The sequence below is a fragment of the Crocodylus siamensis genome, chromosome 4 (assembly GCF_052110815.1).
Source record: "Crocodylus siamensis isolate JL-2025a chromosome 4, ASM5211081v1, whole genome shotgun sequence".
Classification (NCBI taxonomy): domain Eukaryota; kingdom Metazoa; phylum Chordata; order Crocodylia; family Crocodylidae; genus Crocodylus; species Crocodylus siamensis.
In genome coordinates this window covers 203981875-204008762 of record NC_143398.1, presented here as the reverse complement: position 1 = coordinate 204008762, position 26888 = coordinate 203981875, and the positions used below count along the sequence as shown (strand labels likewise).

The following is a 26888-nucleotide window of genomic DNA, read 5'->3' as shown; positions in this document are numbered from 1 at the left end:
TATAAGACTTCCGTTAATTTTGAAAACCACAAGTGTACACACCATGTGATTATTAAAATTGCAGCTTCACTTATCCCGTCCAGACCAATTGGTGATTTGTGGGTTACTTTACAGAAAGCAGCATTTCCTGAATCAAAATACTGTAGTAGTATGATGATTAAAATTTGTGTCAGAGAATATTGCTACGTGACAGGAATGCTGGTTTGTTCCCTTGGACACGTGCCCCAACTATAATTTTTGGCCATTTTTTCAAGGGATAATATGTCCTGCTACACCCATGAATTTTACTTGGTTCTTTTTGTCTGGGGTCTGAATGAATTCAGGTTGGGGACTCTGATTTGACAGATCAGTCAGAGTTGGCTTGGGCTCAGAGGTCTTATTCTGCATATTACAGCACATCTCCAGGACTCCCTAACACTCACCTGCATAGATTTCCTTTGGAGGGGACTGATGAAATGTAATGTTTTATGTAGTGACACTGTATATTTTGGCTGAACAACATCTGCTGGCCTAAATCCTTTCAGTTGTAATGTAACAAATAAAGAATAAATTTGAAAGGTACACAAGTCATGGATTCTGTCATGACTTTTGAGTGACCATTGCTTATAAGTGAGGCATGCAACTGGAAATATATTTATTCTTTATTTTTAAAGAAGAATTTAAAGAATCTGAGATTCTTATGGTGCTGCAATTTATTTCCGTAGGTATCTTTTGTAGCAGATTTTCTTGATATAGATTGTAAATGAGATTTATAACAACAAGTAACCTATGAGTAAATAAAAATAATTGTGCCAAGAATTGTACTAATTCTTAGGTGCAAATTTTGGTGCATAACTCAGATTTTATTAGTGTAATTTTGCCTGAAATATTAGAATTAAATTTTAATATTGCTATTCCTTAGAAGTACTCTAATAGTTTGCCAAGGTCTCCTTAAATTGTTAATGGTCCATGATAATATGCTAATTTATTACTGTTATCTGGGGCTTTTATTTATTTTTTCTTTTATAACGCATACACTTTCATACATAAAGGGTCATTCAGTTACATGTAGGGTGACCATATGCCCTGTATTGGCTGGGACAGTCCCAGATTTTGAGGGGGTGTGTGTTCGGGAGCACAGTGCCTTTCTCACTGGAGCTGGGGCTGCTATGTGGGCTCTGTCTGTCCCACTCTGATTCACAGCTCCAGCCCCATCCTGGTACCTTCAGCTGCATCCTGGCTGTGAGTCCTTGGGCTGGGCTAGGCGAAGCTAGCCACATTGCAGCCCAGCGCAGAAAGTCTGAGCGTGCCCTGCCCTAACCGGAGAGGGAGGTGCAGGACCAGGGCTGGTTGTGCCCACTTGGCTCAGGGTGCGCGGCCAGGTTGCGGCTGCAGGTGCCAGGATGGGGCCACAGCTGTGAGTCGTACAGAGCCCACACAGCGCCCCCAAACCAGCCAGTGCCCCGCCCCAAGCCCTGACTCTAGCCTGTAGCCCTGGTCAGAAAGGCACCGCACTTCCCGGTACATCCTGGCCCAGCCTGCAGCCCTAGCCTCAGTTAGAAAGGCATTGTTGTCCCAACAGCTGCTCCGGCCCTGCCCACTGCTGCACGTGCACTCCGCCCTCTGGCCCTGCACACGTGCTGCTCTGGCACACGTGTGTGTACATGAATGCACATGTCCCTTGGTGACCCTCAGAATGTGTGTGTGTGTGTGTATGCATGTACATGCCCCACGGTGCCCCCCTGTCTTGAATTTCCTTAAAATAATTATGGTCATCCTAGTTACATGTATCATACTAGCAGTAAGAAAATGCATCTCTTACAGTATATATAGAAAGTGCTGATAGCGACTTGTACAAACTGCAGTACAAGCTCTGAGGAACAAGATTGAGAATCATGGTTTAGTTTTTTTCATTTACCTTTGTTTTAATTACATTTTGGTGAAGAACCAGCAGTTCATTAGTGCTTTTGAAAAATGCTGTTAATGTTTTATGGACTGTTTGGTCATGCAAATACAGTGTAGTTAGATTTTTTTTGATAATCAAGTGTAAAAATATGTTTTCATTAGTCTCGTTGCTGTGTTCTTTGAAATCTGACAACTGCCAGTGCTAATTAGTTTAATATTGTCAGTATTTCCTGTGTAAATGATGTCAAGAATTTTATTAATTTTTTCAAACTGCTGCATGAAGTACACTTGGACCATGATAAACTAAGACAGCTTCTTTGCATTTTCACATCATGATGCATCTCTGAGATGGGTCTCTCCAGTAAAGGGTGCACACATTTGTAGCTTCCAAATATGAGGAGCGTAATCACATGCATGTCATTTGACTACCTCATAAATGTTTGCAGTCTTAAAAGAGAGTATGTGGTAATGTGAAATCTGGGTCATAAAAGTAGGTACTGCCAATGACTCTCATAAGCAACAAGAGTAAAGCAACAGAGTAAAACAGAATAACAAACCAAATTGAAATTGATACTTAATATAGACAGAACTAAAAATAGGAATGTTCTTTTTGCTTGTAGTTTGTAGACTCCTGATGCCAAACCTTGAATAGCTATCAGTTCTGGGAGGTATACACTATGAAAGGCATTTTTAATAGTGTTTTACTAACTTGAGATGTATGTATATATATTCAGCCTGGTATTAGTAAGCCTTTTAAGAATAGGCTAGATATATCTTTGCAGGGGGTGGTCTAGTCATAGGTTCCCCTGCCTTGAGGCTGATTAAGAGTTAGATGATCTTCTGAGATCCTTCAGGTACTACAAATCTATAATGTGTATCAGTCAGATTTTATAGAATGTTTTTGTTAGCAATTATAAAAATCTCACGTTAACTTGCAGAGTACATAGAAGAAGAAGAAAGCTTTGTAAGAACCTGCTCAATATATATGAAAAAGTGTCTGCGGCTGTCCTTGCTTTTGGCTTCACTTTGTCCTTTTTTAACATGTATTATTATTATTGTTATTATTGTTATTTTTTGGTAAAAATAATTCAGAATACTTGACTCTAAGGAAGGCTCTGTAGTCATCTGCAGCAATTCTGCAGCACTCATGAAACATACTGTTCTGTGTATGTGTAGAGTAATGTGAGTAGTCTACTGTTCTCGTCAACAAATAGCTGTGGACAGGGCCGAGACATCTAGTAAGAACATCTCCGCTGCAGTTTACTCTTCTGCTCTTTTTCCTGTAGAGCATTTCTTCCATTTTCCCATGCCAGTCTCTTACACATGTGTAAAAATGTACCACTTCAGACACATAATCTAAGCACATAATTCCCTGGGGTGTAGGTAATTATTAAAGGAAGCTGTTATGGCATAAGGCATCAAGAAGTTAAGACAATTTTGTAAATACTACGAAGTTGAGATACTGGTCATTGAGAAGGCTATTTATAACAAGCATTAAGGTTTCTATTAGTTGGCAGAATAATTAAACAACTAATGCAAAAAGTGGGGGGAAGGGGCAGCTTTCTTAGTTAAGGAAGGATGAGAACACAAAATAACTGTCTGAAAAGCCACATTATTGATTGAATTTTAAGATTCAGTAGCTATATATATAAGCTTACTCTGACATAATGCAGACACAAATTACAGTCACATGTTTTATGATAGTATCAGTGATAAAAGAAGATTTTTATGCTGCTTTACCTTTAGACAAATTGAAGACCAAAAGTCCTCCCTAGGTTTAAACTAGACAGAGGAGAAAATTATTCTCTACTCTCCCTTTACTTGGGCCTTCCATCCCTCTTCAATCTCTTCTTCCTTAACCTCTTGTTCTGCTTCTCTTCTTACTGACCATTCCTAATACAGTAAAAGCTGTGTTAACAGGAATACTCTACTATCCAGTATGCGTATGAAATACTTCTTGAGCAGGGCCAGGGAGTGGGGGCGAGGGCAGTGGCTCCCCTCTGTGGGCTACACAGATGCTGCTCATGGGTCAAACTTCAAGGAGGGCAGGGGGAAGAGGGATCTGGTAGTAGGGGTTTACTACAGGCCACCACATCAGGAGGAAGAGCTGAATCTGGAATTCTCCAGGCAGCTGGAGGAGTCCGTGCGTGCAAAGGATGTTGTGGTCATGGGTGATATGAGTTATCCTGACGTCAACCGGGAGGAGCAGTCGGCCAGGTCTAGCCACTCACGAAGGTTCCTCATATGCATACAGGACATGCAGGAGGTACATGTCCCCACTAGAGGAAACGCCATACTGGATCTGGTGTTAGCCTCTGGGGATGACCTGGTGGGAGAGGTGCCTGTACAAGGGAGGCTAGGGGACAGTGATCATGAAATGATCCAGTTGCAATTCAGAGAAAGGTGGGGAGGGTAACTAGCACAGCGCAAAAGCTTGACTTTAGGAAAGCCAACTTCAATGTGCTCAGGGCAGTAGTCAGGGAGGCACTCGGAGCCCAGGGGGTAGCTAGTATGGGGGTCCAGGAAGGGTGGTCCCTCCTCAAGGAGGCTATCCTTGGGGCGCAGCAGGACGGAATTCCTCTGTGCAGGAAGGCGGGAAAAGGGTCCAAGAAACCTTCATGGCTGAGCGCGGATATCCAGGTTGGCTTGAGGGCAAAGAAAAAAGCATACTGGCAGTGGAAGCGGGGACAGGGACAAAGGACCCTCCCTGACCCGAGCTTGTAGGGATTTGGTGAGGAAGGCGAAAGCAGCACTAGAGCTTAGATTAGCTTCTGGGATTAAGGATAACAAAAAGTCCTTCTTCAAGTATATAGGTAGCAAGAAGAGGTCTCGGGGTAACATTGGACCCCTACGGGGCAGGGCAGGGCAGTTGGTGGCGGACGCGGGAGAGAAGGCAGAACACTTCAACAAGTTCTTTGCCTCCGTGTTCCTGTCTGCTGACAATGGGGTGCTCTCGGGTGATAGCGTAAAGAGACCCAGGAAGGCTGTGAGTCCCTTGACTGTTAGTTCAGACGCAGTTAAGGATTTCCTGGAGGGCTTAGCTATGTCCAAGTTGGTGGGCCCGGATGACCTTCATCCGCAGATGCTGAGAGAATTGGCTGGTGTCACTGTGGAGCCATTGGCACGGCTGTTCGAGGACTCCTGGTGCTTTGGCCAAGTCCCTGAGGACTGGAAAAGGGCCAGTGTGGCCCCTATTTTCAAGAAGGGGAGGAAGGAAGAGCCTGGTAACTACAGGCCAGTCAGCCTCACTTCTATCCTGGGGAAGGTCTTTGAAAAAATTTTTAGGGGCTGCATTTGTGAGAGCCCTGCAGGGGAAGTGATGTTGAGGAGTAACCAGCATGGGTTCTTGCAAGGCCGATCCTGCCTGACTAACCTGGTCTCTTTCTATGACCAAGTAACAAAGAGCTTAGATGGGAAGGAGGAAGTCGATGTCATTGTCTTGGACTTCCAGAAGGCCTTCGACACAGTGTCCCACCCAATTCTGGTGGGCAAGCTGAGGGACTGTGGCATCGACGAATGCACAGTCACATGGGTGGCAAACTGGCTTCAGGGGCGAACCCAGAGGATGGTGGTGAACGGGTCGATGTTGACCTGGGAGGGTGTGGGCAGTGGAGTCCCCCAGGGCTCAGTCCTTGGGCCGGTGCTGTTCAGCATCTTCATTAGCAACCTGTTCAAGTTTGCTGATGACACCAACCTGTGGGGCGCTGGTCAGGCCACAGCTGGAGTACTGTGTCCAGGTTCTCCATGTCCTTCTTGAAGTGTGGTGCCCAGAACTGGAGAGGGTTCAGAGGAGGGCCACTTATATGGTTGAGGGCCTCCGTGGCCAGCCCTATGAGGAGAGGCGAGGGACGTGAATCTCTTTAGTCTCCGCAAATGGAGACTGAGGGGGGGATCTTGTGGCTGCCTACAACCTTATCAGGGGCCAGCAGCAGGGACTTGGGGAAAGTCTGTTCACCAGGGCTCACCTTGGAGTCACCAGGAACAATGGCCACAAGCTGAGGGAGGATAGGTTTAGGTTAGATATTAAGAAGAACTACTTCACTGTAAGGGTGGCCAGAGCCTGGAATAGGCTTCCCAGAGAGCTGGTGCTCTCACCTTCCCTGGAAATCTTCAAGAGGAGACTGGGTAGGCACCTGGCACCCTCAGCACTCCTTCCTGCCCATGGCAGGGGGTTAGACTAGATGATCTGTCTAGGTCCCTTCTGATTCTATGATTCACATAGGCTAGGTACAGACATTCAAAAAACCTGAGGCAGGATAAATTTAAGTTGCACAGTTTTGTAAGTGGCATAATTTGATCTGTAACAAACAGACCACACATTAGCCCTTTGGTTGAGGGTGGGCAAATATTACCTGGTTCCTCAATTTTTAAACCAATCTATGTGTGCTGAACTTTTGTTCTGTTACAAGTATAGACCAGTTTTGTGTGCCAAGCTTCTGTTCTACTATAGGTAGAGATTAGTTTCCTATTGCTTATACCAGTAAAAGTGTAATGTCTGAATCTGGCCATAATCTGTTAGAGTTTACTTTGCCACAGTTGCTGATGATGCTGATGATTTTTTTGGATCACCTACTTGCTTAAAATAAGTCTTTCCTTGGATGAGTAGAATTTTATAAGATACAGATGCAAATCTATAAAGTACAAATTTACCTGACATTCTAGTGAATGTAGACATTATTACATATTTCTCTAAAGCCAGACTTATTTTTGGTTATCTAAAATTCATTTAGGATTTGACTTAAGCTAAACTGAAATAAACCTCTTTAAAACAAATTCATGTACACAAGGGTTTGAATTGGTTTCAACTAAATCATCTTGAAACTTGGTTTATCTAAATTGGCTACATAGTTTGAACATAAGCAAGACTTACCATCAGCTTTTTACAACTGTGGAATAGAAATTATCAGGTAGACGGAGGGAATCTTGTTCTTGCTTATTAAGTTGTTAAAAAATTTAATATGTAAACTAGATTTGATTTTTGCCTACGCATCTCTCCCAAATACCTTGATTAGATTGTGGAAAGAGCAGATGCTGACAACTGTCCAGTGTGTCCTGTTCATCAAGATGATATTCTTACTGTTCTTTATTTTAGTAGCGTGGTTTATGTTATTTCAAAATTTAAAATTTTCAGTATGCTGTAAATTGTTGTTTTGTTACTGATTTGCAGAATTTGTCATTGGAAGTTTCAGTATTTAGCAGCGGTACATAGGATAATTGTGGTTTTTAACTCCAGAGAGGTTCAGGGAGTGGCTTAAATATTTGTTGTCCTAGAAGCTGTTGAAGCTTTAAGCCTCAGAAAATGCCTGCATCTCACCTTCCTCTTCCTTTTCAAGAGATGAAAAAAAATCTTAAATTTGGAGGGAAGGCTGTATTGCTCATTAATCTATGCTCATTTATCCTTTGACATCAAACAGCTGCCCTAGTGTGTCACCTCCTCTGACCTCCTCAGTGACCCAAAGTTTCTGCTGAAATGATCTACTGCAAAACTCTTATTGTGGGCATCTTAACTGTCTTCAGACCTGATTGTTAATGGCTCTTTGATATTAATGTGTCCAAGTTGCATTTTTCTCACATCTGTTGTTTCAGATGTTCACATGTTTGCAGACTCAGGCACACATCCTTGCATCAGTTAATAATCAATTCACAGTTTGGACATTATTTCTGCAACTGTTTATAGATTTTTTTTAATGAAAGTTTTGAGTATCGCATTTATGCAGTTATTTTAAAATAGTTTGGAATGTAATAATACAGGTTTGCTTTGAAATGGGTCACGTAAGGGGTTGGGTGGTAGAAGGCATTTATTTTGTCATCCTTGTTTAAATTTGGTAAACACTGGGTGCGTTTACACAGATGCTTATTGCCCATTAGCCTAATAACATTGCGCAGTAGCACATCACAGCACAAACTGTGTTAACAGCCCACTGCGCAGTGTTATTAGGCTAATGCACAGTAAGCGTCACTAAATAACCATACATCAGTGCTACTGCACAGTAACTCCAGGTACTGCATATTTAGTTGGTACTTTATTAAGCAAGTACTAATCTAAATGCGCAGTATCTAAGTCACAGTAATGAATGTGTAGACGCGTCCACTGTGGTAAAATGATTCCCCTCTATTGGACTGTGAGACACCAAGCAGGGAGCTTGAATTAGAAATCAGTTTCGTGCAGCAAATTTTTTTTCTTATATAGGCTTTGGAGAAGTTTACATAAATATTGCTAGTATTTACTGATTAAGCCAATAAGCTTTGGCTCAGTAATTTAGACTAGTAGGCCTTGTACAGGCATACAGTTTCTCCTGGGACAGTCACTGCTCTCCCAGGAGAAACCACAAATGTAAAAATGTTTACGCTTTTTCTCCCAGAAAAAAATGGCTTCCCTGGGAGAAAAATAACTTGGGAGCAACCAGATTTAAATCCTTCCCAGGATAGTTTCTCCTGGGACAGCTGTTTTGAAAGAGGCCACAGTCCTCCAGTATCACCTCTCCCCAGGGATATAGTGTGTTGCTTGCTGGACTCTGCTGCTGCAGCAGGAGGCAAAACACACCTCCTTCACAATCACCATCTGTTGCCAGGCAGACTAAGAACCTGCAGAGGATATGGAGATATTGGTATATGCACAGCCTTCCCCTGCCTCCCCCGTCATCCTCCCCTAGCTACATAGCGTCAGTACTGCAGGATGTCCACTCTTCAGGGCCTCTCTGTTTGAATGTCTGGACATGCAACTGGATATTTTTTTCTATCAGGAAAACAAACAGGAGAATTCTCCCAGATTATTTGAATGTGTGTATGCATACAGTGTGCGTTTGCTTTCTGTATTGGCAAATGGCAACATAAAGTGGTGAATGAAGGAACAGTTTTTCATTATATGTATGTCTGGTACCTAGACCTAGCCTGGAATCTCAGTGTTTTATAATACAAATAATAAAGAGCTCTTCAGTAACTACTTATTTCCCCTGAGAATAACAGTAAAGCATATGGCAGGTGTACAAATGCTTTCCTTTTTGTGATCTGTGTTCATTGCTTGCTAAGCTTATTTTCTTTATATTGCATGTTCATGAAGTAGCTGGATGATATATTAGAATATATTTTTTGTTGAAAATATATTCTATTTTGATGCCACTGTCAAGGTTAGAATGTAAATTCTCTTAATTTTTAAGTAAAAAGGATACAACAAACTTGTAAAGGTTCTTTCATGTTTACCTACCTCCACTGACTAAGGTGCTGATGAAGAAAGTTTCATTTTAAGAGGGTTATATAAACAGTTATAAAGAAACATTTAGTTCCTGTTTATCATAGCTGTGCAGTGCACAAAAAATGTAGAAAGCAGCTTCTTAGTTAACTCTTGTATTTAAATACGTTAAGAGAAGGCAGTTTCCATTATTGCACTGCTGTAATGGTGCCAAGGAAGACAAATAACAAAAATGTCACAGTGCTCCTTTTTCTAAATGTGCTGAAACCAACCCCACCTGCTGGATTCTGTGGTTACGAATTATTTGTATAATTTGCTATTTTAAAAGAAAAATCACATTGAACTTAAATATTTTTTTAATTTAAAAACTATTTTTGAAACCCCTGCTATTGGCTAAATATTATTAGTGCTACCTTTCCTATTATATCATCAGTGTTCTGGGTTGAATTGCTGGCTGATCTGGAGAGTTGGGCGCTAGGCCGTCTCTCTACCCTATGGCAGCACTAACCTGGAGCTTCCTGCTAGGTTTGTGCTTGGCCCTTCCAGAAGAAAAGAGGGGAGAATAAGATCCTTTTGTCTTTTTTCCTCTTTCACTGTGTAAAATTACACAAACAAGGCTGCAGATGATTGAGTGCTTATGAGAAAAACAGTCTGATTATTATTGTAAAATGTATAGCAGTGTCACTGTCAACACCGAAAAGCATTATTATGATATGGTGAACATAGGGGAGAGGTAAAATTTTATAGTGCTGTTTAGATAAGTAAATAATCTACTTTTTGCAATTGAGATATGGGGCTTTCAGTAGCAGCAGTGAAAACAAACAAGACTATTAAAGATCTACTAAGCAATCAGTAGCTGCACCTGAAGTAAGGTGAGCTGTAGTCAAAGGTAGGAAGAGAGTGCTGAACTGATCTGCTTTAGTTCACATCTGCCAGGTTAGCTTTGCAAGCATTCAGTCAAGGAACCTCACTTCTAAATGACAGCTCAGTCTCCACGCAGGGTCCTGTGTTCACTGAAGTTAGTTATATTCTGTTTCTAGGTGGGTGCAGCTTAGTGGAGTTTCTGACTTGAAAACTTACTCTTAAAAATAGTTTTAAAAAGTTATTTCAGATGCAAAATTATCAAATTCTTCCTGTCCCTTTGGGGGGGGGTTTGGAAATATATTGTCTAATTACATGCTTTCTCCTTTGTTTGTGACTGACTGTCAAAAACAAGGAAAACTAGTAGCAATGAAACACATGAATGACTACAGCGTGCTATCAACTTGAAAAAAAATCATTTGTACTAAGACCAATAAGAGACTCTGCAGAGATGACCTTTTTGTAATGAGTTTACATATGAAGGTGAAGGCTGTGCTTAGAGGCAGAAGCGTAAAAATCAGAGCTGTAAAGTCAGCTCTCCTTCTAAATCTTGGTAATATCCTTCACAGGCATTTGTAATAGACCTTATACTGTGTACTGGTCCAAAACTTAGCTGGCTTTTCACATCTGGTTTCTTTTATTATATATGTTTAGGTATTTGCATCAAACTTATCATTGTGTCCCTATCCCTTAGTAAGGGAATTCTCTAATTGGGAACATTATGAATTAATCCTTCTCTTAATTAGCAAACCCACCATTCATATTTAATATTTTTCTAAATTGCACTATGAGATCGTATGCTACTTTAAAAAAATAACCCCAAACAAAAAACTATCCTTTAGAAATAGAGTCATTGCTTTTTTTCCTCCCCCCACAAGACTTTACTGAGATGAGTGTTCAGTAACAACACTAACAGGAATGTTTGGCTGGAGAAATTCTTTCAGAATAAGTGACACTTGATACAGAAATAGTATTGGCATTGGCTGTTAGTACCAGTGACAAGTTCTTTTCCTTGAAATGGTGACCTGACTTCATTTTTGGGAAAGAAAGAAGCCCACAGATACCTTCAAATATCAGGGCAGTAGCTTCCTTTACCTTTCAAACTGTCTATGTTTTTTTCATTTTACTTGGTCAGTGTTTAGAACAGTAAAAAAAAAATTAACATGATACGGTGACCAAGGTCTTGCAAATACAGCTTCTTTTATAATTACATATTCAGCCAAAATAGAACAAAGAAAAACTACAACCCTCTTCTTTGTGTACCATATTCCAGTTTTCTCTTAGCCTTAAATTGGCATTTTGGACTATGTTCACTAGAGCCACTGAAGAGCCTAGCAGAAAAAGAAGGAAACAGGGGGAGGGAAAAAAAGATAGATTTCCAAATGACAGCCTTTTGAATAGTCTAAGTTCAATCCCTAAAACAAAAAGTGGAATCTTTTTTTCCCTAAATAATGTGCTCTACAGTCTCACCTCTTATCTTGAGAAACATGAAAGAGCAAGTACAAGAGATGACCCAAATCACAGAGTTCCTTTGACAGAAGAAATTCAGCTGTTTTGAACACTTACAATCAAAGGAAGTGGTTTCCCTAATTACATGAACTATGTGAAAGCTCTCAGAATAGCTCTTCCACCCCAGGATTCCTTGCACTTTAGAAGTTTGCATAAAAGCTCACATGGAGAATCAGATGCAAAGTGTTTGATTCAAATTTTATTAGGCAGAAGTGTGCATACATTCATATTGCTAGATTTGACAGCTGGTTGGGTTTGGATCACAATTCTGATTTTGATAGGTGCATTTCAGTTCCACACTTTAAATCTTTCACTCTTCAGGTTCTCTTGTGAGATACCTCTTTTAAGAGAACTGTGCAATGGAAAAATTGAGAAGGGATGGAGGGGTCCCTTTGTCATGCTTCAGCTGAGGATTTTTCACCTTTATTAGGCTATACATAATTTTACAGTTAAAATCCAGTCCTATCCACAGTGGTTAAAAGAGGAATGAATAATGACATTTATATATATTTTAAGAACACTGTTTAATTTAAAATATGTATTTGAAGAATTAGGATCTGAACTTTACAACTCCAGTATAATTCGAGCTATGCCATTTTGTACAAACTATCAAAAATTTGAATTCAATGAACCCTTTGAACAAAAAAGGAATCCTTTCAGAAGACTGCTACCAACCTTTTTTGTACATGCACAATAATAAAGGTACATTTTTCTAAACTAAACAATGTGTATATAAGAAAGCAGGAGGTTTCTGTAGCCTTAAGATCTTTGTGCCTCAAAAATGCCTGTCAAAAAAGACATTAATTTTTTGAAGGTGAGAAGAGATAGAGAGCAAACTTTCTCAACAATGCAGAATCTAAAGCAACATTAAGATCATTATTTTCATATGTGGGTTGCTAAAGTTGGATACCTAATTGAGTTGGTTGAACTTTTCACTGTCATTGAAAATGTAGTGTTTTGGCAAAGCACAGACTCTTTCTACCAGCTAAAACCAAAATTAGACTTCTGTGGGGGTGCTGCACAAATCAGGCTATAAAGGTAAACCCCTGCATCTTTAGCAGAATGATTAATGTATGAACAATTACTGACTGCGGAAGGCAGCTAGTATCTTTCTACAGCTGAAATCTCTGAAAGGTCTGCAGACAAACTACGAACTAGAACATACTGCAGTAAACTAATCTGGAGGCAGTCAAGACATAGATAACTGTTAGTGTCTAATATAAAACTTACAGCCTTCAAAATGTCAATTTTTATAAAGACAGAAGCTCTCTTAGAGGGAATTGTGAATCATGATAACAAAAGACAGCACCACATCCACACTCAAGGAAGGGAACCTCTTGCACTTCCCATTGTCTTTTCCAACCTACCCAACATCTTGTAGCTTTCATTCAAGCTCCAGCTTTTGCCAGGCAGATGGAAAATAATGTCTGTCCTCTCTGGGAGTAGGGTCAGAAATTACACACAAACCACTATAAGTGATTGAAAACCAGTTCTAATCTGTAACACAACAGAAGTTCAGTGCACATAAATTGCTTTCAAATGGGCTGAAACTGGTTTAAGAGAAACCTGGATGTCAGACTTGACTGATTTAGGTTAAAATGGTTTATTGAACTTCTGTTCCAGATCCCCTCCAGATTCATGTTAACTCACAGCCCCCCAGCATCTCTGGATACCAGGTACCTCCCCTGCCAATCCCCCCTCATAAGGTCAGAAAGCTAGCCTTGGCCCAAGCTGTCTGCTCCAGCTCAGCAGGGAGGCATGCTCTCGTGCCCCAGGGTTTCTGGCCTGGGCCACTGAAGGCATGTAGCTGAATTTCCAGAAACAAGAGTAGAAGTCTGTTTACTTGCTCATCAGTTTAATCTATGCATCTTAGACCTGTGAATCTATTCAGCCTTGGGCTTTTTGACTGTCTGTACTTACCCTGGGTGGGTAAAACTGACACCTTGAGCTAAGTGCTATTTATATACTGATGGCATTGCAACTGAAGCTTCTTGCAGTATATCCAGGCAGCCTGAATTTTAATACAGTCCTTGTTGAGTGAGAAGGGAAATGGAATAGAATCCTGTGACCATGTGCTGGGAGGATGAACATTTTAGAAAGGAAGGAATACAGCATGGCTACTTCTTTCAGAGTTTGTGCATGCATGTCAGCAGTGCTTAACAGTCAGGTTTACTGAAGGCTGATTTAAATCAAATGCAGAAGAATCATTATGGACTTCTGAATTCTTTAGTTCAGTCAAGCTGCCTTTAGCTCAAACTTGGATGAGAAAGGGCAAGGTGGCGGAGGTGAGTTTCAGTTACCTTTGCACCTATCTGATCTTGAAGCAGCCTAAGGGTTGATCAGGTCCTCAGTGTGACTTCAAACAGCCTTCAGGAATTAATTGCTACATCCCTTGCTCTGGAGAATGGGACAGCGTATGATGATAAGAAGGTTCTACATCTCCAGCACAGTGCACTTAGGAGCACTAAGTGGTTTAAGAGTGTCCAGGATTGGACCTCTGATTTTAGTTCATTGCCAATGTAGGTTTTTTGACCAAAGTGAACAGGGGTGTATCTCTGCCATAATCAGGCCAAAAATTGAAGCAAAAAGTTGTGGACACTTGATATGTATTGCTCTTTTTGGAGAGATTTTGGTAAATTGAGCCCTGGGCCTTCCACAGTGTTAGGAGAGAAACATGATCCTATATCAGAGGTCCTCAGGCACCTCAAGGAACTCGTAGAGGAACACAGATACAAACCAAGCAGAGTCGATATTGCAGTCATTGTGCTAATCGATACAGAGCTATTCTTTTCGTTTTGATTAGAATTCTCTTGTTCACAAAATAGTGCAGCGGGGAGTGACATTTCCTTACAATGAGAAAAACTGTGGGATTTAAATAGAGGCAACCTGATTCACTGATTAACCACTTCAGTACTTCAATATTTTGCTTGTTGAGTTCAGATTGAACAGAATTGTCATTAGAGCTGCTTATTGTGTCTTCTGTGTGGCTTTAGATTGTAAGGGCTTGGGAAAGGGACTCAGTTCTTGTGTATATGGCATCTAGCACAAAGGAGCCCAATCTCTTAGGTTCTCGTGTGCTATTATAATATAGTGTTCCAGTCTTCTTTTTCTTGTGTCATGTTGAAGGTATATAAAGGTCCCCTACAAGGGAATGGTAGAAAGAAATGTTGAATCCCAAAACTGGAATAATATACTTGCATAAGTGTTCTTTCTATATATAAATATATGTTATATATATATATAACATTTCTAATGTGCTAATATATATGTATATGGATCCTGGGTTTTTTATGTCTAACATTTGTTCAGGTTTATTTTTCTGTCTAATAAAATCTTTAAAAGAGAGATTAAATTAAGTATAAAGATGTGGATTGTTGAAATCTGGTTCAGTTGAACTGGCAGAGATACACAAGTAAAAAAAAATACAAGTAAAATAGGGTTGCATGGTGTTACGATCTTTCTGGGTCTTAATAGATGTGTTCATCCTTCTAGGTGTTGTGAAATATATTCTGGACTTCTTTTCCAATATGCGCCCAGAATATGCATTAGTATCCGGCCATCCTTCTTATATACTTCTTTGAATTATTTTTGGGAGATTTGGTGGTAGTGAAAATGTTCTGTTTATCTACCACTCCAAAACATCTGCAGTTAACTTCCCTAGGAGCAGGATAACTCCTTGAAATAGTAGAGCCGAAAGCACTTGCCAGTTCCTAGAGGGTCTGGAAATATTTCTATTTAAATGACTGTCTTAAAAAAATCATTTGCAGTAGTTCTTGGCGTAGACATTTTATTTTAATTAAGATGGTTCTAAACTTAAATAACTAAAGCATTCTACGGTTCTTTGAGGTTCAAAAGGGAATACAACCAAGTCCTCAATAAATAACATTATCAAATAATAAGCATTTATATCTCTCTGTTGTGGGAACTTTAGATAGAGGGGGTGTGTGTACACATATTTGTATGTATGTGTGTTCACGTATGTATGTACACTTATGTATGTATATATGTAACATATATGAATGCAGACCCTACTACTGTGTTTGTAACAAATACACGTTATAAACACAGTGGTAGAGTTTGCATTCAGATATTTTTGCATGAAGCTTTTTCATTGAAAGGTCCTTTTTTTTAAAGGTGAGCTTCAATATTTTCATTGTCATTATATTTTTGCCACAAGCACTATTATCATAGAAATATCAATTTTAATTTAAATATGTTCACAGTCATTAAAAAACTCATACAGTTTCCAGTAAGAACTATTAAAAAATCCTTCAAAACCAGAAAATTAATCTATTTTACAAAATGAAAGCAATTTTGACATAGCCAGTCTTTTCATTAAGACTTTTTTGACCATCTCTTCAAATAGGCAGTAGTATAACTAGGGTGGGGTGACCAGGGCAGCTGTCCGGGGTGCCAACTTGGTGGGTTGCATAGGTGACAGCTGAGAGGAAAAAATATCAGCTGCTGCTACCGCTATATAGTCATGCCATGGGCATAGTGGCAGCTGGAAGTTGCTGCTGCCTCCATGTGTTCTGCTGCCACGGATGCCCAACTGCTTTGTAATAGCTCTGCCTGTAGGTGTTGCATTTTATGCAAAAATATGGCTGTCATGTTTTTTTCCACCTAAACAGTGAAAAGAAACCTTTCTCAGTTCAGGTCAATAAAAACTTGAAAGTTGAATTCTTGCTGTTTTTGTGAAGGATTGTAACCACTGAGACCTAGCCTAGAGCATTGCTCCCAAACATCTCACAAGCATACAGATGTGGATAAAAGGGTATGATATAAGCCAGGGGTTGGCAGCCTTTTGCAAATGCAGGCCACATCTTGGAACCCAGCCAGTACCATGGGCTGCTGTACTGCTCCCACTGCTCCAGCAACAGTGAGAAGAGGCTGCAGTGAGGAAGAACAGCCCTGATCCTCCCTAGGTGGCCTGTAGCAGCTGGCTGGAGTGTGAAGGCAGTTGGGGTGCCATTAGCAAAATGTGGACTGGGTCAAATTGCTTGGGAATTGGCATGTCCTTAATATAATGCGGAACAGATCAGACCTTTGCATGATGCATTCATCCTTCTGGGCTGTAGGTTGCCAACTGCCAATATAGGCTGTTAGTCTAGCAGTAACTTTGTTTGAGAGGGTATAGGGTTAAAAAAAGATTTGTATGCAAGGCTGGGTTGTGTTATATGTTGGATTCATATATTCCAGGAGTTTAGCCCTTGCTGGAAGATGCCCCAGTCAAAATAGTAACCTTTGGGTGAGCAAGAACTGGAGATAGACCAGGTTCAACTGGAGGCCAAGCAAAATGGCCTCACTCTGGCATGCGTGGCAGGGGTTGCCAACCCCTGATCTATTTCCAGTTCTTGGCTGGATCTCTTGTTCATGCAAAAGTTACTATTTTGAGTAGGGCATCTTCTGCTGTCTGCATCTGCCACACCCAGTTGAGATGTGGGTTGAGGTTGGGGTGTTTTTGGCACTGCCCAAAAATGTGGCTGACTGCTGAGATTAGACCATGGGGGGTGCATGGTGAGAAAGTGGAAAGAAAGGTTGTAGGGAGAACCTCCCTCCTACAGGGTGAGGAAAGAGAGAATTCCTGAAGACTCTGGAGAGATGAGAGGAAAATATAGTCTTGACTTTTGTACTTGCAGTATTTTGATGTATTCACTAAATCCCAAGTAAAAAAAATGTTTTCATTGTAGTTTTTATTCTAGTATTGTTAGTGTATTTAACCATTTGACTCCTTTCCTTGGTTATTTGATTCCTATATGCACAAAGCTAGCCAAACGCAGGGCAGAGTGGAGGAGGGTTGTTACAGTGTTTATGGTGGTCCAGTGGTTACAGCAGCCTTGCAACAGACCTGACCTGATCTGATGTGATTTTGTGAGGGGATACTTTATTTGTAGTTACCATTTTATGTTGAGGGAAAAGGCTGTTTCCCCTCCAGTTGAACCTGAAAATATTAGTTGATGTATAATCTGAACAAAGCCATAAGTGTTCTTTGGCTGGATTGTTATTCATGGTTCTTGTCTAGCATCGCAGGGCTGAGTCCATATGGGGGCATGGAGTACAGAAATGAAGCTTCTGCAGGAATGGTGCTAGCTTATTTAGAAAGTACAAATATAAACAATCCCCCAGTAACAAGGAGATAGCACATCTTGCAGTGTTCTCTTTCAGGTAGATTGGGCTCAATCCGTCTGGTGAAGGAAGATTTATGTGCAATTTTAACAATCTTGTGGTCCCAAATACTGGGTTCCACCTAAAGAACTGTCTTGCTCATTAGTTGTGATAGGTGGGGTTCATAACTCTGACAGAGGCTTAAGGTGAGCACTCATTGGGAGCCTGACAATTTAGCTAGAGCAGTTTACAATTTTCATTAGTGAATTTGAAAAAAAAATACTTCACCAGAAAAATGATAATCTCTTTAGAACAGAGGAACAGCGTCTATGCCGGAGTAGTCACTGCCATTTCTGCAGAAGGCTTTGCTAATTTTTCAATAAAATCTCTAGTTCATGAGCTCTAAAAAAATTTCTGAATCTCCAAAAGATTAGAAACTGTTCTTGTTTAGAGATTTTTTTATTGAATTGCGAAACAATATGATTCTTTTTCTTTTTGTCTTCTTTTTCTTTTTAAATACATGCTGTGAGTATTCTTTCTATAGATAAGCAGTAGGGATCCCCAGCCGCCTATCTTGTCCATAGTACTTGATTGTTGCATTGAAATTTCCACTTCAGTTCCCAGTCTTTTTTCCCTTTTCTGGAAAGATTTTTAATCATTTTCTCTTCTCAAGCTCCAAAGTTCTGGGACCCCTGAAGGGAGAGTTTGTTATGTGTGTTGTATTTTACTGTTATTGAATTTTCTAGTGTCTGTAAAATGATTTCTTCACAAATTCTTGCATTTGCCCAGTCAGATAGATCCTGGGCAACATCACTGTGATATGATTTCAGAAGACTTTTGGAAAGCTTTGATATTTCATCACTTCTGCTATTTTCTGGAATAGCAGCGTTCAGTCAATATCTGATCACCTCTGATATTGGCAAAAGTTTTTTCTTACAACACACTATAGAATAACTACAGTCCCTAAGACTACCAAAATACCATAGGATGACTGCTGGAAAATGAGGCTGTTTTCTAGCAGCTGAGGTATTTTAAACTTGAAGCATGGATCACTAATTTACTCCATTAATAATTGAATATTACTTTATTGCAATATTGAGATGGCTTTCTTTTTAAACCTGTCCCAAATAATGTTTTATAATTTCAAACATAATTAAAAAAATGTTCTGAATGTTTCAAACCTTACTTCTGTTTCCCTCCAAACTTACATAATCACCGTTTTGGAATGGTGTTGTTGTTGCAAACCGGACAGTAGTAACCAGAACAAAAATCAGAGTTGGTAACTATAACAAAAAACAATCTAGTCTGTACATTTCTGTTAGATCTTGCTGTAATGGGTACATGAATGCAAAGTTTTGATAAGGGTCAAGATATACACTGCTTCATGCCACATTTTAGCAGATTTAAAAGACTGTTTATAGTGATGACTTTTTTCATCAACCTCTTCCCCCCTCATTAAGTTGGTTGATTGTACAATCGCAGTCAATGTGGGTAGGGCCTAACTTTGTCACTGGGGCTTTGCACACTTGCTGAGGTCTGCTAATGTGCCATTAGTTAGCCACTGGCTCCTGTCACCTCAGTTGTAGGATCTGTTGTCAGATATTAAAGGTATATTCACAGGGAAAATATCTTGGAGTTTCTGAGTTACTAGTCTCTACTTTCTAGAATTTTTAACTGTGATCATTTAAAAAAATGTAGAACAGGGAAGCCTTGAAGCTCATTGTATTCTATTTATAATAGCTTTTAAATTGTCCCTAAAACTTCAGCAGTTATATGCAAATTATAGATTATTAAATCCAATTTTGATCTAAAGAATCTATTTTAGAATTTTAATGCTAGTATGTTTTACTGTATTAGGGACTTACGAAAGCATAACGTGCTTGTAGCTACAGGATACAATTGATAGAAAATGTAAAATTGTGGATCTACATACACAACGTAAGCTTGCAACAACAAATTTATAATAGCAGAAGATGAACATATGCCTTCCCCCCTTCAGTAACACATTACAGTATTTACAGAATTTGGGATTTGGGATAAAAAAAATTGAGATGCCTTGCCTAGATTTCTTTCTAGTTCATTACCACACAAATAATTACATCCAGCAGTATAATTCCATTATTAGGGAGGGGAAAAATACAGACGAGGAGTGTTAAGGCTGGTGAAGTGGAATATAAAACAGGTAGGCATACAGTGTGTGTTGGAGGATTATGCAGCAGTGAGAATTAGTTGGATCCCTTAATTTTCCTATTTGAAACTACTGGACCTATTTAAAAAGTGTAGGATTAATGACAAAAATATGGTATCTTGGGATATGAGTTAGATGTTAATGGAATGCTCTTGCAATTCTAACTTTTTTAAATGTATGAACCATTTTTAAGAGTTGTTATTTTTTAAAATTTTGCAGTGTCAGTTTGAGTATGTAGCTTTTCTTTTTGTGAGGCTAGTTAATACTGCATCAGCATAATAGTCACTATCTGACTGTCCTTATCAACATCAGATAATTTCATTATATTTTAATTATTCTTAAATTTTACTTTTTTTTAAATGGATCATGAAAAACTGAGTTAAATTAGGACAAGTAATCTCCTATGTGTATTATTTAAAAATTCAAAAACAAAACCCACACAATTTTTAGTCTGTGTGCAACCCTGATGTTCAAAATGTGACTGCATTTTCGAATCAACCATGAAATATTTGTACTTGGAGAAAACAGAGTTTTCATCAAAGCAGATGTTAACATTGCTTGCGTGTAGTTAACAATGTGACGAAGTCCTGTGGTTTGTATCCTGCTTTGCTAATATCAAAGAAGATTTAATGGCTTTAACAAACATGTCCTTAACTGGATAATCATTGGCTTCTGCTAAATAACAACTCTTCAGGTTCTCCTTGGGTGGCCAGACTCAACCCCACCCCTTCCCGCCCCGGCCCCTTACCTGTAAAACTTCATGAGGAAATACTCTAAAAACAATTAACTGGGGAGTCTGAATAAGGAGGGTTTTCTTACTTGTTTGGTTTTTCAGATCAATGTTCAAACATCTTAACGTTTCTCTAAAGTCAGTCATATGATTACCTTTAGGAGTAATTATGGAATCCTTTAAAATTACTTAAGTTAATTGTATATGAAAGGGCAGTTCACATCATCAGTTACAGTATATAGATTCAGGCATAGCAGGACAATAATCCCTAAAGTACTAAATTAAAAAAAATAAACTTATTTAGCATCCTATTCAAGTTAACTTTAGAAATAATAGTAATAAAAATAGTAAAATTGATATATTTGCTATGGATAATTTCCGGCTTCTACCAAAATCACTGGAAGCTCTAGAATAGACTAAAAAGGGCCTGAGGGGTCGTTTTTGTTAATACATACATACATACATATATAAAACTGCAAAATCATGGTTAGACTTCTTTTGATTTAGTAATTCATCAAATAGAAGTGTTACATCAATTGAAAAATTCAGCACCCTGCAGCCTTTAATGATTCTTTTTCTCATATTGTCTGGTACGTTGTGTGACTGAATGCTAATTTTATATATTACAGTCTTTAATGCTTTATTCTTAAGAATGTGTTTGAAAAGCCAAACATTATTTTATCATGCAATGGATAAAGATTTGGTATTAAAAATAGTTACTGTTAGAATTGTGTACTCTTTTTTAGTTCTGATAATTACTCCAACTGGCCATTTTTCACAAATTGGAGAACTTTGTGGGAATAGTTAAGATTTCAGCTCTTCCATACTGGAGTTGAAAACCCTGAAAATGCTGCAAGAATTTGTAACTAAATCTTTTCAGGACTGCCTTAAATTCTTCTAAATGCTATTGAAGATTTCCTTAATAAATACAGCAAATATTTCTTAACAGAAAAGTAAACAATCAACCTCTATTGCACAATATATTAATAAATATTAGAAGGTACTTAGGATGTTCTGCTAATCAGATTGCTGGAGAAGCTAAATATTTCTAACCCTGTAATTTTGCATAGAGCGAAAGTGTCATGCTGTGCAATTAAATGATTTATTAACAGTAAAGTTGGTTGGCTTCTGTTTGGCCTAATGGTCTAAAAATGATCTGCATTTTAATCTTGAGATGGAATGCTAAGCCTTAGGGAAGTGGAGGAAGTAGCACTATAGTTTCCAGTTAAACTAACCAACCAGTTAGGCCTCCCTCTACAAGTTACAGATATTGCACAGTTAACTGGTTAATTGTACAGTTACCTGGAGACCACCTACACTTGCAAAGTAGCAATAAAAAACTCCAGCTATAAAGTTAGACCTTGAAAATGTGTGTTACATTTTAGTTGGTTGCTATTCCGCTTTAATTTGCATATGTAGCAGGTGCCATGCCCAGTAGAAAACCCTCGAGAGATTCTGGTAGCTGCAGCACCCAGGCTTCAGGGGTTTCCTGCACTTCTGGGCCCTGAGAATCATGGGAGCTGTGATCCCCAGGGCTTGGGGGGTGGGTGACCCTTAGACCCTGGGGATCACAGCTGCAGTATCCGAAACCCCTGGGGCTAGAGATCATGTGATCCTCTGGCCCCAGGGGTTCCCCACACACCTGGAATAGGTGGGGGGGAGCACCCTGCAATAATCATCTGCCCCAGGGGTTTTCCTGCACCCTTGGGGTTGGGAGATCGCCACAGCAGCTATCCTCTAGACCCAGGGGTGCATGGGACACCCCCACAGTGGGAGTCCTTTAGCTAGGATGCATGGGGCTCCAAGTTGTGGAAGTTTTGCGATTGTATTTGTAAATATAGACATTGAACCCACCTAACATTTGACTCCCCATGTGCATCTCCACTATTTACCAACTACTTTAATTCCCTCCCCTCCCCACCCCATCTTGTCTCTCACCCACTGACACCTCAATTTACATCTTCACTGACTGCCTGTTTTGCCTGTCAGACTGCCTCTGACTTCTTTACTATTCATTCCATCCAGGAACAGCACACACTAACTGCAAATGCTTCCTGAGCCTGATGTATTTATACCTGAAAGCTTGCTAAGAAGAATTTTTCCAACTATTTGAGTCGGTCTAATAAAAGATACCAGATTTATCCAAAGAACCTTGTCTGCCTATATCCTTAGACCAACACGGCTACAACCTACACCCCAGTAATTTCCTCTGAAGTCATTTGAGTTATTCATAATTAATAGTAATTTTGAAAAAAAATAATATTCCTCTCTTTTCATGAAAAAAAAGAAATAGGATGAAAGAATCCATGCAGAGCTTCTTGCATACATATCACCTAGGTATTTTGCTAACTCTCATGCAAGTTGAATAAAATAAGTAAACTGGCTTTCCAGTGAGAAACTGGGCTGGGCTGGATTTACAATTGTCTTTTAGGCTTCTAAAGATAGATAGGCAACCAGTGGGATCTCCCAAAGCATCTAGATATCCTACTCTTAGTGATTTAAACGAGGGTTAAGAATATAAATGTTTTTGAAAATCCTGCTAGGTTTCTATATGCATCCTTAGGCAGCTAAATAGCTTTGAAAGTCTGTCCTTTAGTGATCAATTGCTGTATTCGCTACATAAATTTCACCAGCTTTCACTTATGTGTAGCATATCCAATTCAAAATGGGAGAAGAAATTTTGGATAAGGTGGATGGGTAAGAATGACGACCATTTGCTTGGTTCCCGCTACAGGGAATGAGTATTGCTAAATTGTCTAATGTGATCTACTATTGCTTGGCAGCCATGAAAAATTGCAAAATATGAAAGAAACTACGTAGATTCTCCAACTCTAAGAATAGCAGAGTGATTTAAAAGATGTTCAGAAAAGATTTTCTTTAGACATCATTTTCCTTAGGGGGATTTTTTTATCAGCTCTCGATTTGAGACATTTTATGGACAATTAATAGCTGCTTTTTCCATTTTTATATACCAGCTTACTCTGGCGTCTGTTAAATCTTCATTAAGAGATATGAACATCTGTGTAAGATCAAAAATAAAATGTTTGAAATGTAACTGGTACATTAATGCCTTATACTGACTAAATGTGACAAAGGCAAATGTCACTAAACTGAAAATAAAGTAGTAGTGTAGAACTGCAGTAGGGAACCTGTTCTGGTGAGCCAGATGGGGACTAGGACTCTTCTGCAGCTAGTGCATCTCCCCTTGGCAGCATGGGAAGGCACCCACAGCTGAAGCCCCCCTGCCACCAGATGCCAGCAAAACCCCTTGTATGTGGACTGGATGTGGTCTGTGGGTTGGAAGTTAGTCACCTCTGGTGTAGAATAATTATTTTTGGTACCTGATGCAAAGAATATAATCTTGTAGCTGATGATCTGTAATAGCAGTGAACTTCACTTTATGATAACTGCCAACTCTATGTTCCTGTTGTCCATTATGGCACTTTAAGATGCACATTTAAGCCTTGATCCTGCGACTGGTATTGCAGTAGTAATAATGCTACCATTCATGCAGTGTGAGCAGTCCTCTTGCCTGTTGGTAGTTCCAGGAATTGAACCCAAAAGTACAAAGCACCTGCTTCTTTTTCTATTTGGGACCTCAAACAAAATGACCCAGGACAAACGGTGCATGAGACTTTTGACAGGTGCTGAATACTGGTATCCCAACCATGAAAATGAAGCACACATAGTGGTCTTTTAGTTATAGCTCCACTGTATGTCTCAGGATGTAAATTTGCATCTGGCCACACAAGAAAGCACTTACTTTTATTTCTATACCATGCTATTGGAATAACCACTATTTTTTATGATACTCAATTAACTTAGGTAGCTCTATTGGGCTTGGATGTGAATTGAGAAACTTGCATTTATGAACGGATATACCCCTCTGTCTGTCTCTGTCTTTTCTAGTTAAGTTTCAGACACAGACTTGATTTCCTGATAGGCAGCCTTTAAGTATTAGTTTCTTAGATAGGTAAAAATTAAATTCCCTTTCACATATATAGATGAATCCAGTCCCTAAGACTGGTTGTGGTGGTAGGGGGGAAGTTTGGGTTGGTCAAGCAGCTTGCCCCAGCACCACATGTTCCTTTCTTACTTGTGCTCCTCCAGAGCTACAGGAGCTGCTTCCCTGCACGTCATACTTGAATCAAAGACAAGGGGCCTTCCCCCCATGTTAAAAGGGGAAAATTTTCAATTTTCATTTTGTATGCAAATAACAATGTATCTATATAGTGTGTGTGTGTGTGTGTGTGTGTGTGTGTACGTGTGTACGTACAATGATTAGGGCAGCCAGTAAAAATTTAGCCATTGGGTTAGCTTGTCTTTGGCTTATGTGTGTTCTGTACAGTGATTGTATCTGCTGTATCAATGTTTGACAAGTTAAAAGGATCATGATCCTACATTTTTTTTTTAAATGTATTTCTTTTAAATGGAGTTGACTGCTTTATTGATTGTGACTTTTTTTCCAAACACTTATGACTGATCAAATTAGCACAAAACCAGAAGTTAATCTGATATTTCACAGAAGGCATGATTTTATGAAATCATTTATAATGGTATATGTCTGTGCTCGCATGCTGTAAACTTACATTTTCAGCTCCATATGTATGTGGAAATCAATAACACACTTAAAATCTTTTCATGTTTATTAAACTATTCTGTTACTAAATTTACTAATGTTTAGTACAATGAAACACCCTACGCCCCTACACTCTACAGAATTTTGCAACCAGTTGGTTTCCTAGGGAGAATACTCCATGTTCACATTTCCTTCTAGATTGATTGATACCATATTTACCTGAACCCAAGACGACTCTGAATTTAAAATAATTCCTTCCACACCCCCCAATAATTAGATTCTTTCCATGGAAAATTATAAATATGTTATAATTTTCCATAGATATAATCTGATTAGTGGAAGATAACCTTAATTTGTTCCTCCGCTGCTGTGGTGAGGAAAGCAGTGGTAGGGGGCAAGGGATCGGACCCCTGTCCCTTGCCCCCTGCCCCTTGTCCTCCTATGCCTGTGCTTGTCACCCAAGTCCCTATTTGCCATGCTTTGTTGCCCCCTTGTCACCTGTCCCCCCTCCCCCTTCGCTGCCTACCCCATGCTCCTCACATCCCTTGCTCCCCTGTGCCCCCCCGACTGCCTGTCCCCTATTCCCTGCACCCCCTGCTTGCTTCCCTACTCTCTGCTCCCCTGTGCTGCATGTCCCTTTCTCCTTGCCCCACAATGCCTGTGCCTGCCCCTACATTGTGTGCCACTCCAACCCCCGTCCTTGTGCCTGGCCCTTCAGCTTTTGCTCCCCCCTGCCATTTGCCACGTCCCCTAGCCTCCCCTTGTGCCTGTGTCTAATCCCTGCTGCCTGCCAGCTACTTATGCCTGCCCCCTCATCCAGCTGTATGCACCCTTGCCCCACCACTTATCTTTTGCTGCTCTTTTTGTTCCGATTCTAAGACAATCAGCAGCAGTGGTGGCCTCAGCCTGGCTCCACTCTGCCCAGCCAGGAAGAAGCAGAGGCAACAGCTCCAAGCCAGGCTGAGGTGCAGGGGTTAAGGCCGAAGCAAAGGGAGGGTGCAGGCTGGCAGGGGGTGGGTGGCACAGACTCTCCAATGCTTCCCCCCTCCATTGTGCACCCCTTTCCCTGTTGCACAGACAACCTGAGCTTGGGGCCAAAACAGGAACAGAACCACTACCTGCCCTAGGCTGTTATTCAAATCTAAGATGAGGCTTTTTTCCCCATGATGTTGGGGTGGGGTTGGAGGGGTGGGAGGTGCAGGGGACAGGGGACATTACCTTGAATTTCAATATGGACATAATGTGGTTTTATGAAGGGTCTTATGTTATTAAAATAAATATGCTTATCTGTGACTTTCTAACCTTTTTCCTTGGTTTTTAAACAGGCAGAAATACTCAGTGTGCTCAGTCACAAAAACATCATTCAGTTTTATGGAGCCATTCTTGAACCTCCTAATTATGGCATTGTTACAGGTGAGAACTCTTCTATTAACTCTTTTCTTGATAGTATAAAACATCTAATGTAGTTGGATATTAACGTTAATGCTGAACTGTATGTTTTGCTATTTTAATTTTATGGCCCTTTTGACTTTTAATATCTAAATAAAACAAATTATAATGATGTAAGTAGGATTGTGTTTCTGTTTCTCCCTGTATCAATTATATCACTAAAATGCTATATAGATGTATTTCTGGCTGGAAAATTTTATTGCTTGAACCTGCATGGAATGAGTTATGGGACAGGGAACTCTTCCTAATGTATGAACTTAGAACTTCCCAAATGGAATTTTTTTAAAACTTCTGTTGTTGTTTTGCATAAATGCATTTCATAGTGTGTACTCAGTTTGAATTCAATTTTTCTGTCATGCAGACCTTATGCAATAGCCTTATTTCCCAAATCTTG

General features: G+C 39.8%; 1 protein-coding gene across 4 annotated transcripts in view; it reads left to right on the top strand.

Moving 5' to 3' along the window:
* MAP3K20 (mitogen-activated protein kinase kinase kinase 20) overlaps positions 1-26888 on the top strand; it is a 128028-nt gene that overhangs the window by 11137 nt on the left and 90003 nt on the right. For all 4 annotated transcript variants that reach the window (XM_090045459.1, XM_090045456.1, XM_090045457.1 and 1 more), the window contains exon 3: positions 26371-26458. In XM_090045459.1, coding sequence (XP_089901585.1) covers positions 26371-26458 — 88 coding nt within the window. The remainder of the gene's footprint in view (positions 1-26370; positions 26459-26888) is intronic.